Below are 13,770 nucleotides of genomic sequence, written 5' to 3' on the forward strand. Positions count from 1 at the left end.
TGTATTAATAAAAAAATGTACATAGTATGCAGTAATCTGCTGTCCCCTGTACTGGAGTTTGTGATTTCTTTGACAGTAAACTTCACACCAATCAGCCCTTACATTAAGACCACTGACAGGTGAAGTGAATAACATTGGTTATCTCGTTACCATGGCACCTGGCAGTGGGTGGGATATATCAGACAGCAAGTGAACATTTTTAACTTTGTACTTTGTGTTGGAAGCAAAACAAATTGGCCAGCGTGAGGATGTGAGTGACTTTGACAACAAGGGCCAGATAGTGCTTGCTAGACGACTGGGTCAGAGCATCTCCAGAACTGCAGCTCTTGTGGGATGTTTCCGGTCTGCAGCGGTCAGGACCTACCAAAAGTGGTCCAAGGAAGGAAAACTGGTGAACCGGCGACAGGGTCAGACCCGAGGCTCAATGATGCACATGGGGAAGTAAAGGCTGGCCCGTGTTGTCCGATCCAGTAGAAGAGCTACTGTAGCTTAAATTGCTGAAAACGTTAATGCTGGTTCCGATAGAAAGGTGTCAGAACACACAGTGCAGTTTGTTGCGTATTGCGTCAGGGTGCCCATGCTGACATAATGTTATGGCTGATCGGTGTATATTCGCAACCACATATCATTTATTAAACAGCGTTTAATAAGGCTTTTTTTGTTTGTAAAACAGCACCCTTGTCGTCACACCATAACAGTTAAGGGGCAGAGTAGTAGCACAGGAGACGGCGAGAGGCTTCCTAAACAAAAACCAACCAAATGATAATAAACGCAGATGAAGTTCTTTGAGAAGTTGATGAGAGAAAAGCTGCTAAAATCAGCAAAACACCACAGTAACTGTAGAAAGCGTTGTGTTGTGTCGAAGTGGTGTGAAGACAGAGAGAAGAGTCACTCTCGTCGGACTGCTTTTCCTCTCCGTCCATGTCACGTTACTGAGGAACAATAAAATAATACTTTTAACAGAAGCTCTTTGGTGGGTTATGTGTTTGCCGAATTACAGGAGATGCTTGGACAGATTCAGGAAAGATGGTGAATCTAATGTTATTGGTAGATTTGATCGGTAATTAGAGCCGCGCTGTTATTTCCTTGTTTTTTTTAAGGGAGTTCTTCTGATACAGAAACCAGCTCAGAGCGGGATTGGTGCAGCCGGTAAGCGGTTCGAGACCGGCTTTAATCTTATTTTCAACTTCACTTGTTGACTCTATCCTTCTGGTTATCACTACAGCTTGTATTTTGACTGCAAAGTTATGACCATCTGCTCCCGCGGGATCCCAATCCTAATGCCGTCCTCTAAACATCAAAACTAGAAAATATAATAATTTAAAAAACATTATCCCGAGGTCCATGAGCCTCGGCTCAGACAGCCCGAGCACCCTTAATGAATGATCTGTCTTGAACATAAACCACAGACATCCAGGGCTGCCTCACCTGTCATGGTCTTTGTCCACCAGGTGATAGCGGGCTCGGAAAGCCACTAGCCTGGCGTAGTAGGCTGGTGCCGGGATGGAAACGGAGCGCGTGCAGCGGACGTAGGTGTGGCACAGCTGGTAGGTGAGGAGCTGCAGTTCGTCGGCCGTGAAACAGTTGTCATCCCACAGGACGTGGTAGTGGGAGGGACGACTGGTTCCCTGAAGGGAGACGCCACATTAACATGTTACATGCCAATACTTTACTGATACTTTCATGGAATGTGATACAAAAAACCTTGAGTTTTGATTTTTTTTTGCATTAGACCCCCACTGTGGATCTTGACAGACACAGTGTGAGATTAAATGTTTTAATTGACCCTTTTTCAGAATAACACACCAGCTGAATACACTGCTTCTGTCTCAAATCTCAAACAATTGATACTAGTTCACTCATTGGTTAAACTAACAACCCCTGCCGTAGGCATATTTGTTGGTCTTAATTTCTATTTGTATACAGGAATTCCTTTATATTTATACAAGTGTAGCATCATGCTGCCAAATAAGTTTGCTAAAACAGAGCCGTTCTCCAAAACCAATTGAAGAGCAAGAGGCAAATGCTGCAATGTGCACAAACCACTGAAAGTGTCTTTCTGCAGCCACAGTTTACATCCATCCTAATAAAACTACAGGGGACAAGTGTTTCATACTGAAGAGATAGTTTGTGGGTCGTGTATCATTTTAAATAACAGCCAAACCATCTAATGGGTCAAAGAAGCATCTAAATCAGACCGTTTATTGTCATTAAGCATCATTACCGTGGTAACCACGGAGCAAAATTGCTGTACCCTTGAAGACAATTTTTTTCGTACATGAGCCAAATCCATACACCATTTCAAAAACTGCAAGAGAGACTTGGAAAACTGGACTAGCTCAGTCCAACACACAATGCACAGATGCATTAGTTTTCCCTAGGGCTGTCAATCAATTAAAATATTTAATCGCGACTAATCGCATGACTGTCCATAGTTAATCGGGATTAATAGCAAATTAATTGCACATTTCTTATCTGTTCAAAATGTACCTTAAAGGGAGATTTGTCAAGTATTTAATACTTTTAACATGGGAGTGGGCAAATATGCTGCTTTATGCAAATGTTTGTATATATTTATTATTGGATATTAATTAACAACACAAAACAATGACAGATATTGTCCAGAAACCCTCACAGGTACTGCATTTAGCATTAAAAATATGCTCAAATCATAACATGGCAAACTGCAGCCCAACAGGCAACAACAGCTGTCAGTGTGTCAGTGTGCTGATTTGACTATGACTTGCCCCAAACTGCATGTGATTATCATAAAGTGGGCATGTCTGTAAAGGGGAGACTCGTGGGTACCCACAGAACCCATTTACATTCACATATCTTGAGGTCAGAGGTCAAGGGACCCTTTTGAAAATGGCCATGCCAGTTTTTCCCCGTCAAAAAGTTTGGAGCGTTATTTAACCTCCTTCCCGACAAGCTAGTATGGATTCTTTAGGTTTTCTAGTTTCATATGATGGCAGTATCTTCACTCTAGCTTTTAAAACTGACACTTAAGAAAGTAGTGGCGTTAAAAGGAAATTGCGTCAACGCGTTAACTTTGATAGCCCTAGTTTTCTTATAAAATTAAAACATTTAAAATCAGCACACCACTTTTGGGAAAACCTGGGGAACGTGTGTGAGCGTGTATAACTCACCTGAATTCCAGCATGGCTGCACAGGTAGAAGTCGAACTCGGACGGGTGTGTGATAGTGCTGTCCACCGTGGTGCCTGCTGGGACGTTACCGCTCTTCCCCACCTGCAACGGATGATCAATGAGATTACAGTTAAGACTCGCAAAATACAGTGTTGTCCAATAGGACACGATTAAAACACCACCACATCTACTGACCCTCTCAGCCTTGTCAGAACAGAAGAGACGAGTGTGGTGACGTTTCTGAACCACGATGTAGGTAATGCCCGGCCTGTAATCCTCCTCCAGACTGATGCAGGCCTTCCTGATGGCTATCAGCTCTGGCCACGCCACCTGGAAATACAAACACACTTGAAAGGGATCCTACGCAACATGTTGCCGTGATATACTACAATTGTACATATCATTATTCTGTGGCACTTTAAGATAAGTTTATATTTATCCTGAGGGAGATTGCTGTGCAGCAGTTGCAAGTGGGAAGAAAAGTAAAAGTACAAAGAGTGCAATATAAAAAGTGTAAGATAACAATAAGGTGCAAATCCAAAATATATATATACAGGTTTTATCAGCCTCCTCTCAAAGTGAATCACAGCTGCCGTTCTTGCCAAGTAGATCACACTTGGGACTTGCGCGCCAAGAAATATGGCAGAAATAAACCGGAGATAAGCGTGAAAATAACTCTCTGCCACATGCTGAGAAGCTCTCACCTGTTTCATTTGTCCCTCAGACACGCCGCCGCGATAATAAATGATTCGTGTGGGCTTAAAACGCGTGGACTTGTAGAACTGGATGAGAAGCTCTCGCACCATGTTGGTCAAATCTTGGATTACCTCCTGGCTGAAGAGTTGCTCCTGATGAGACGGAGGAGTAGGGCACTGTTAACGGAAACTTAAAGTAAAGCGAAGTTTGAAATACAACCTGCAATATTTAGATTCATTATTAGTCCTTCAACACAATTTAATTCAATCCAATACAACTTTATTAAATCCATGAAGGCAATTTGATTCTGGGCAAGTACAAACAGACAGGAAACAGACATATGACTATAATTACTGAATTAATATGATATCAATAACATGAAAATCCAAATGTCACTTTCACTAATAAGCACACACACACATATGGACACACCTCTGTTACCTGCGATATGTCTTGTCTAGACGTCTGGACTCGCACCGTGGCGCAGTATCGGCTGGGGTGGCCGTCCATGCTGCCCACCACCGCCGCGATGGACGGCTTCTTCCCGTCACCCGCTGGAGGATGTGTGACATCCGCACCCAGGAAGATGACAGGCTGCTGGAACACAGAGGGCCTGGACACCAAGAGCAGGACACAACAAAAACACATGTTATTGTCATCTTGGACCACATTTTATATTGCAACTGCAGCACAGCACTTTATCCTCGGGATAAATAAAGTTTTATCTTATCTTACAAAAGGAAATCACAGGCGGGTACATCAGATTTCTCAGTCGTGCTGTTCTTGGTTTAGAAGTTGAGTATGAGGAAAATTATGTGAGCAAAAAAATCCAAATGACGGAGTCCGCACATTAGATACTGCTTCCACGATCATTTAATTGATTACCATCGGTGTTAATCAATTAAATTAATTAGTGTGCGGACACATTTTTCTGTCTTTTACATGTTTTTCTCTCCAGCACCGAGGATTTGTCGTCTGGATGTGCGTGCTTTTGTAAATAGTTTTCTTAAATATAGATGAAAATTATGCAGATTATTACTTCAACTTGGATTGCTCTTTATCACATGATTACCGGGGGACTATCTGTATTCAAAAAGCATCTGACCAATCAATAAAAGTCAAAGCCAAGAAGTGTTCCGCACTCCCATCGAAGTCTGCAACGAAGAAAATGACTAAAAATCCATGCTGACCTCTGATGAGGCACCAGGACGTTGTTGATGCCTCCGAGCTTGGCGTTGATCTTGAGGCACAGGTTGGAGAGGGTCTGGGGGGACGTCTTCACTACGTTCTTCACCTGCACGCACTGTGTTGCCATGCCAAGGAGGGTGTCGCCAACCCGCTTCACCTCAGCTGCAGACAAACGGAGATAACCCAAGATCAATATCACAAACGTTTTTTGTATAAAAAGCATTTGCTGTAGAATCAAAAAAAGAGCCTAATCCTTCCATCATCATATCTAAAACGGTTTCCTCATTCACTATAAATGCAAAATTATGAATTTCAATGTCTTACCATAGACTGGTGTTTTGCCAGGCAGGATGACCACAATCAGCTGCAGACCTACGTAAGACATCTTGAGGTGTTTGAACATGGGCTCCACACTGTCGGCTCCTTGGGCGTATTTACAGAAACATGGCTGGCCTTGAATGGGCATCCCGGCGTCCTTGGAGATCTTTCGCAGCTGGTCAGTGAAGCTCCTGATGAAAAGCATTAAACGCTCATCAGAAATCAGCGGTAATAAGTAAGACAAAGGGGTTATATAATTCAATGCAGCAGGGAGAAATAGATTTATTACTAGCAGCTTTGTGAGGCGTTGAGCTAAATGCTAACATCACCAGCAAGCTGACATGTTTACACTACTGTAAGAAACAACCATCAGAGCAAAATGTTATTACTTATTTCTTCTCAAAACATTGTTATGTAATTAATCTCATCTGAGGAAATAAAAACAGATTATTATTATCTTAGGAAGGTTGAAGTTAATTTACATATTGTGTAAAAATAGACAGAGCACGTGAGGAAATCTGTGTCTGCTGCATCTGTCTCCTTCAAAATGTGTGATAGTTTAAATTAGGAACCATCTATCTATTCTATTTCAGATATTTTAACTGCATAGGCTGCAATTAGGTGCTTTTGACTGGAGTCCTCCTTTTAAAAAATCACTAATTAAAACAGGAAATGATATGAAGTCATTAGGAACAAATTGATTGACAAATTCATGAAAAATTGGAATGATTTGACGGGAGGATGAGGGTTAATATTATATTACGTTTCTGCCAATAGATCCCCATAAATGTTACACACTGTTCCTTTAAGGGGTCATCAAGGGTATTACAATTCATCCCGAGGGGAACATGAATGTCTGTACCAAATTTCATAGCAATCCATCCCAAAGTTGTTGGGTCATTTCACTCAAACCTACAAGTGGCGCTACAGGAAACGTCAGGGAGATCACCAAAGTCATTAAATCATCTGTCAACCAGGAATGTTTGTACAACGTTTTGTGCCAATCCACCCAACAGTTGTTGGAAGATATTTTAGTCTGGACCAAAGCGGTGGGCCGACTGACCAACAGACATTTCCGTCCATGGAGCCACGCCGCAAGCCTGGCCTTAAACAAACCAATGTTTAAAAGGCTCATCAGCATTTTGCCTTGTTCTGTCACTTTCCCTTCTCAAGTACATGTCTGGTACAAGCCTCATTACAAAGCCAAAACAGTTGACGCCGTGACTCACTTTAGCAGGTCCTCTCGACACTGTTTCTGCGGAGCGAAGCAGGCCACAGCCCAGACCTTGATCTCGATGCCGGCGTAGAACTGCTTCCCCCTCATGTCCCACACGCCCTGGTTGGGCGTGGCCACGGTTTTGTTCTGCGGAGAGAGTCCCTACTCTCTTAGTCAACCCCCCGATTGGATGAGCCAATACAAAAGGTACTACAGCGCAACCCACACTTTGATTTACCCACCACACACAGAGACAGACATAATGCATTACAAGCACACCCAGCTGGCATACAGACACTGTGCACTGTGTTAGCTAGACTTGAAACATTGAACACACCGTGGTATACTGTGCAAGAAGTATTAATCTGAGACTTATTTAGAGATAGAGAGCGATAGAATCTTAATATCCTGGTTTTATGGCTTCCCTTGTTAGGGAGTCCTGACATGAACAACGCACAAGAGTAGTGTATCTAAATCGAAGAAGCGTCATTAGGTGAGTGCTCCTGCTTTTGAGTGTGGTTGTGAATACAAATTCAAAAGGGCAGTGGCTTTCAATTAAGTTAACAAGATTTGCCAAAGGCCATTAAGAGCATCTATTCGTCAAAACAAGTGACCACAATGAACTGCTTGAGAGTGGTGCAACAAGAAAAGTTAAGAGCTTCTCCATCTCAATACAAGATCGTCTCAAAAAATCTTCAACATGATCAAAGTCACAGGATTAAAACTACCTAATAAATATTGCACGCTGTTGTCAATAATATATAAACTCCATCACAGTGCACAGGAAATAGACATCGCACATGTTCATACAGTCACTTCAGGGAGTATTCATTTTGGTTTCTGTGAATACTCTGATGTAACTGTGTGTAGCCATGTGGTTTTAAAATGAAAGCTGGGTGTATTTCATTCATACCAAGCGATCAGAGAAATGGGGGAAGCTTTCGGTCCACATTTAAGGGCATTTCACTGGAAGCCGATTAGACTCGATAGCCCAGCAGGCAAGTCGCCAGAGAGAGAGAGAGAGAGCGAGAGAGAGAGTGTGTGTGTTGTGATAGGATCTTCTTGGGTATATATTAACCAAAGTGTTATTCAGGCTGCCAATAGTGGGATTTAAACTTGGCACTGGAATACAAGAACATTTGTTTTTTCAAGCATCAATCTGCTTTAATTCTGTGAAGAACAATTGTAAATTTAGTATTAGAGTAAAAAGGGGAAAAGCTGGCCAAAACACTGAACCAACTTCCCCACAGGGATCCATAAAGATTCATCTTATCGTAGCAGAATCGTTGACCGCTGCCTCTGAATGGGGGTGTTATATGCCAGCGCCTTCTAGTATTTATATGAACTTTTCCAATTTCAGATGGGAGTTAAAGTCAAACAGGCTTTAAAGGTGAATCTTTTAAAACAGATTTTACTTTAATGTTGGGTGGCTACGAGTCTCATCGTCATCCTGCTAGCAGCACATCCATTTCCCCCCCCCATTTACACACACAATCCTTGAATCTCAATTTCAGCCTCTAACTGACAAGTTGGATGCAAATGCTGATTTGAGATTCAGTGGGTGAATCTCAGCAGTCTGCGGTGACTCGCTCCTCATCTCCATTCCTTCAGACACTACAGCCTTCGTCTACAGCACATGCACCATAATATTTACATACTTAGAGGCTGTGTCAGTGAAGGAAAGAGTGTTTAAAGAGATGCACTTAACAGACTGCAGAGATGCGCCACAGGATTATAACACAGGGAAAGTTCCAGGTCTGCACATATTTAAATTGAATACTGTATCTAGAAACCACATCAATTAATATAGAGTTGCAAAATCGGAGGAGACGCTGGTTCTGGAGGTGTTTTCCCCTATTCGTTATTCCCATTTGAAATTTCCCTTTTAATGACATCCTTGATTTTAGTCAACATGGAAAACACAGGACCCTCCTGGATAATGTAACAATCCTATAGATTGAATGTTATGGCCACCTGCTTTAATTCCTTTCTAAGAAATCATGTTTTGTCCATCTGTTTGTGCATGGTGGACGGCTCTCTAAATACTACAATACCCACGAGCCCTGGCCGCTGTTGCCATGGAGAAAGAAGCCAATCAGAGGCGCGAATCAGCGCTGCAGCAAAATTCATCTAAAATTGAGCCAGTGAGTTAATTTAAGGTGCAGATCGTATCATCAGTACAACACCTTACCAAGCTTTTACTTGCCGTGAGCAGAAAACATAACAGAATCTGACGCTCTGTGATCGGATGTTTCTTACCAAAATGCACCTTGGGAGTCGTAGTTAACTTCTCCCATTATGTTTTCATGTACACGAGATAGAAGAACATTTCTTCCGGGAACCAACGGCGCCTAAAATAGCCTGTCTCTCTTTGCAACTCTGCTGTTTGAGCTCATGTTTTTTTTACTAAATGGCAGAGACATTTTTTTATTTATTAAGTATTTAATTATGAATCCACCTCAAATTTGCTCAGAAATCCACTCAATTCATTATCATAAATCTGTGCAAACCTGGATCTCCTCCCATATTCCCAGCATTCATTCTGATGGCCCCCCCACCCTGTGTGCAATCCCCAGTAAGAACGTGCGCCCCAAGAGAGCAGCCCCTTGCCCAGTACTCACCCTGCCACAGTCCCGCCCTGTGTCTGTACTCACCCGGCCCCCATACTGCAGCATGGGCGCTGGGAGGACACGCCCCGTCACTTCTGTCATGTCATTGTGAACCACAATGCCAAATTCCTTCAGGTAGGGGTCCGGGCCCCCGACCATGCTGTTGCTTTTGACCTGGGGAACGAGGAGAAAGTTGTACGCTGATTTCTCTTGTCCATTTCTCTCTTATTCAGCATTTAAGCTGATTGAGTTCATATCAGCAACTCAAAAACCACAAGTCCTTAGAGAAAAATCAACCAAATGCCATCTGCTCCAGTTGCTTTTCTTACTCCCACCCCAAGAGGGAAACAGCACTCACCAGTCTGCTGATCTCTTCCTGTCTGTCGGGGGCTGAGCGAGCTGTAGCTTTGATCATGGTGGACGTCTGGTTGTCGGTCAGTTTCTTGATACAGCGCTGGCCTGCTACTATGTTACAGACCTACAGGAGCAGGATGAAACATTTGATTAATTCAACAAACGGCAGCAAGAAAATTAGTGTCGGTGATCGTCAAACCCTGAATTAAAATAATGATATTAAGCCTCAAAACAGCCTCTTTCTCACCTCCAGGGGAAGGTAGGTGTGCTTCTGTTCCTGCCCTACTTGCAGACACGGTAAATGTGGATATTTGAGCTGCAGATTGTACTTCTGCTTGAAATACTGCGCTACTGTACACTCCATGGCTTGGCCGTTCTCAAGTTGTAACGGGAACCTGTGAATACATGGAAAATGTGAAGTGAAGCACACAGAATAAAGTATATAAAAGAAAAACACAAAAAGGAAAATATGACCAAAGCTGCATTAATTGTGTATTTACAAGGTCTTAAAATTGTTATGCCTTTTTTAGTACACTTAAGTACACAACTGCTGCATTTTAGTAGTAGTCGGCTACTCCCAAAAGATATTCCAGCAGTGATTAATCGCGGGAGATATCACATTCTTATTCACCAAATAACAATGATCAATTCGTCAAAAAGGTCTGAAATACAACTGTTTGACTGCAGTAACAACGCGACTGCTTTCTTGCAGGCACCGCGGGAGATATTGCCACGGCTTTAATACCTGCCCAGGAAATTTTGAGCGTCAAAAACACTTAATTTCCTTCATTCTGGTGAATTTTTATGCACCAATTTATGGTGGAAATGTTTTTATTTATCTTAAGGAAATTCAGGCGACAGGTGACTCAACCTGCAGAGCGCTCTCAGCGCTCCTCCGGTCACAGTGACACCCTGCAGCAGCCGTGGACTCATGTCATGAGCATCATATTTCCTCTGTCACACACTTCCGATTGTTTGATGCGTTTCTTCTAACAAAATGAGTCGTGATTAGTCCACGAGTGCCGTTTTTACTCCTCGTGTAGACGGTGCACACAAGCTTCTGTCTGTGCTCATCTCTCCGTGTTTTGACGCTGTTGTCTCGGTGCATTAAACATCGCCTATCCAGCAGTGCCCGGCTGCAAGCTTGTGTGTAATGCAGCCTCTGGACGTTTCCACTCAGCCCTTGTGGTCCGAGCCCACCCACCCCCATGGGTTGCAGTTTTCATTATTTTTCAATACAGGTTTTAATGTTTACTATAATATAATGAATTTTGAGAGGGGGCACAAAAGCTCATTTGGACAGGCACTGCCGTGTCGCCGGCACCGAACCGCAGATTAGTCTGCAACGATGCCCAGTGTTGACTAGTGGTTTTGATAGTTGACTATTCTGTGAAACCCCGAGCACATCCAATGTTGCCTTTGCTTACATATGAGGGTGAACAAACTGATGTGTAGGCACTTACGTTTGGTGGCTGGCAGGTCGGCGTGTAACATTGCACACACGGTACTTCCTCTTCATTTGACCACAGTGTGTGACCTCCACTTTCAAACCTTTTTAAAAAAAAAAACATACAAGAAAGAACATTAAAGATGTTGCATATAGTTGCTGCAATAGTTTGAGATCTTTAAAATTAGCAGGTTGGAATCTCCTGTTCCTCTACTGCCGTTTTCAGACCACGATAAAGACAAATGCTGACTGGGCACCCAACTGTAGACGGAGTGTTTCAGCTCTCTCCAGTTTCCCCTTTACACATTTGTCACAACTCGACCCAAAACACAAACGGAAACAGAAAATTTAGAGAGCTTACGAGTGTCTGCCGTAGAAAATATGCAATCGAAATTCCACACTGTCTGAAAAATCCCATTATGTCCTGCAAGGTTGGTTCTTTGAGTATTTACAATAACAGAAGAGAAGACAGAGACTGGAGTTGTAGCAATAAAAGCTGTATTAAGTTACGAATACTTGTGTGAATCTCATGGACACATCTTTTTGAGAAACACAATCCTTTATAACCCTTAGGTTAAGAACAAGTGCTCATCATTGGTGGAGGCTAAGCAGCGTGTATGTGTAGTGGGTCTACAGCATGATTATGTGTGAGTGGGCGCTGCTTCTTTTAGTTCTTACACTCTGCATGAAAACAAACATGCATGTGCCTCGCAGGCCAACACCTCTCGGTAATCTCTGTGTGGAATTTGATACACAGTGAGTCACAGAAGTTGTGTATATAACGTGTGTATGTTTGACTTGTTGGTAAAGGTCAGCGTACTGTATGTGTGCGGGGGTGTGTGTGCGCTGGTATCGAGTGCTCACCTCTTATTTCCTTTGTGAATTTGACGCGCTGTGAGTCCGTCAGTGGTTTGGTCTGTTCGTTGATGTTCTGTATATCTAGCACCTCGCACATGAACTCGATCACAGGCTGGGCGCGGTAGAAAGCGGTGGCTGACACTGAGGGGGGTGAGGGGGGGTGGGGGGGGGAACAGATATGAGAATTATTCAGCAAATCAGCCCCATAAATCAATCAACTACAAGTAAGCCAAATGAGTCCATGATGCTGTATATCTCTGTATATCTCTGCTGTGGGGATGCAGCGGTTACAATAGGAGCTTTAAAAGCACCTTCTTGCAGCCGTAATGAATGTCCTGATCTCATTAACAACGACTAAATATCTTTCCACAAGAATGACTTAGTCTCCTCAATGTAACCAAGTGGATACAAACAAACAAACAAACTATCTAGTGAGCAAATAATCTCAGTCAAGTAAAACACCAGGACCTGTGTTTATAAAGTATTTTATAGGACAATGAGTCCCTGTCTCGTAGAGTAAGACAGTTAGTGTTTTTAGTGTCAAGCAGACATCCCCGCTACCTACTTCACTCTTAACAGATTAAGGAACTGGTTTTAGTGCCAAAATGCCTTGTGAAATACTGAGTTTTACAATTTCAACTGACTTAATGGATGTGCAGCCTGGTAACAGCCCTGTGTTTAAAAAAACAAAAGCAAGGGGGGGATGCATTGTTGGGAGAGAGACAATTGAAAACAAACCTGAAGTTCAATTTGAGTAATAGATATGGGTAGGGTCTGAAATTAACTCTTTTCACTGCCTGCCACAAGTATTATTATACTCAGAAATTGTATCTGCCACTTTTGAAATTTTCATTTTAGATCTGATGTCATTCAATGTTCTATATATTTTACATAAAAAACATTATATGCATGGTAAATTACAGTGTTCGAATTACACTGGGGCTTCTGGGGGAGCCCTATTTTTGGCGGAGGGAGGTTACTGTACTGTAGCAGATAGTGGAAATAAAATGAACACAATCAATTGCTGATTACCAGAGATCGTGTGCAGACAAATACATTAAATCTTGTAGAGGATTAAGACACGATACCATTATTTATATTGGTCAGTTAACACCCACATCAAATATCAGCCTGATACAGAATGCTTTTAAATTGATGTATACAAAGCAAATATTAAATCTAAGGTCTTACCGTCGATGTTGAGCATCATGTTCCACATGGCAGGACGGACAGACTGATGGAAACCAAACCACACCTCCCTGCCTCCACCCAGAGGATGATAGTAGCCCTCCGGAGGGGAGAAAAACGAACGCCCCACAGGAGTATACCTGAGCACACAGATCACAAGATTACTTTTTAATAATCAGACAGATTTATATTCAAATTTGTTTATTATGGAAAATATTTGGGTTAAACAGCTAAATATAAAACTTTTCATAGACACATAGACGAATCATAGCTATAACTCAAAAATACATTTTGGTTTCTGAATCAGGTTAGACATGAAAGCACTGGAGGGCCATTAAGAGACACATTTTATGTTTGCGAGGGGTTTGCAGATTAATATAAAATGGTATTAAATCTGACAAGTGTGCACTTAATTATCTGTGTGCAGTGAATTGATTTTCCCTCATGCTGCAGAAGTGTCACCATTTCAGTGTGATGTGATATCCAAATCAAATTCAACAGAAATTTTAAAATCCATTTAGAGATGGACACAAATATATCAGTGACGCAGCGCCCTGTGGTGCAGTTGTTATGGTGTTGTGGTTCAAAAAGCTGCTGTTCCGTAATCAATTCCATAATCCAAAACGTAATTTGATTGTGATATTATTTGATCCCGGAGACACATGACGGCAGGATATTAAATAATACAGACAAATAAAAGATGAAAAGCAATAAGTCTGTCAACAGATGTAGAAAAAAAGATGTGGG

The 13,770-nt window shown here is 42.2% G+C and overlaps 1 protein-coding gene across 13 annotated transcripts in view; it reads right to left on the reverse strand.

Moving 5' to 3' along the window:
• Window positions 1-13,770, reverse strand: part of ago4 (argonaute RISC component 4) — a 29,935-nt gene that overhangs the window by 4,580 nt on the left and 11,585 nt on the right. For 2 of the 13 annotated variants that reach the window (XM_037794246.1, XM_037794248.1), the window contains 14 exons: window positions 13,027-13,163; window positions 11,842-11,976; window positions 10,994-11,081; window positions 9,778-9,925; window positions 9,535-9,654; window positions 9,222-9,350; window positions 6,581-6,714; window positions 5,358-5,542; window positions 5,036-5,195; window positions 4,287-4,458; window positions 3,854-3,997; window positions 3,345-3,479; window positions 3,150-3,251; window positions 1,429-1,628 (listed from right to left, as the gene is read on the reverse strand). In XM_037794246.1, the coding sequence (XP_037650174.1) occupies window positions 1,429-1,628; window positions 3,150-3,251; window positions 3,345-3,479; window positions 3,854-3,997; window positions 4,287-4,458; window positions 5,036-5,195; window positions 5,358-5,542; window positions 6,581-6,714; window positions 9,222-9,350; window positions 9,535-9,654; window positions 9,778-9,925; window positions 10,994-11,081; window positions 11,842-11,976; window positions 13,027-13,163 (1,989 nt within the window). Of the gene's footprint in view, window positions 1-1,428; window positions 1,629-3,149; window positions 3,252-3,344; window positions 3,480-3,853; window positions 4,022-4,277; window positions 4,459-5,035; window positions 5,196-5,357; window positions 5,543-6,580; window positions 6,730-9,188; window positions 9,351-9,534; window positions 9,655-9,777; window positions 9,926-10,993; window positions 11,082-11,841; window positions 11,977-13,026; window positions 13,164-13,770 lie in introns of all 13 variants that reach the window. The other 11 variants (XM_037794238.1, XM_037794247.1, XM_037794235.1 and 8 more) reach the window with 8 other exon arrangements.

Source organism: Sebastes umbrosus, chromosome 15 (genome assembly GCF_015220745.1).
Source record: "Sebastes umbrosus isolate fSebUmb1 chromosome 15, fSebUmb1.pri, whole genome shotgun sequence".
NCBI classification, from domain to species: Eukaryota; Metazoa; Chordata; class Actinopteri; order Perciformes; family Sebastidae; genus Sebastes; species Sebastes umbrosus.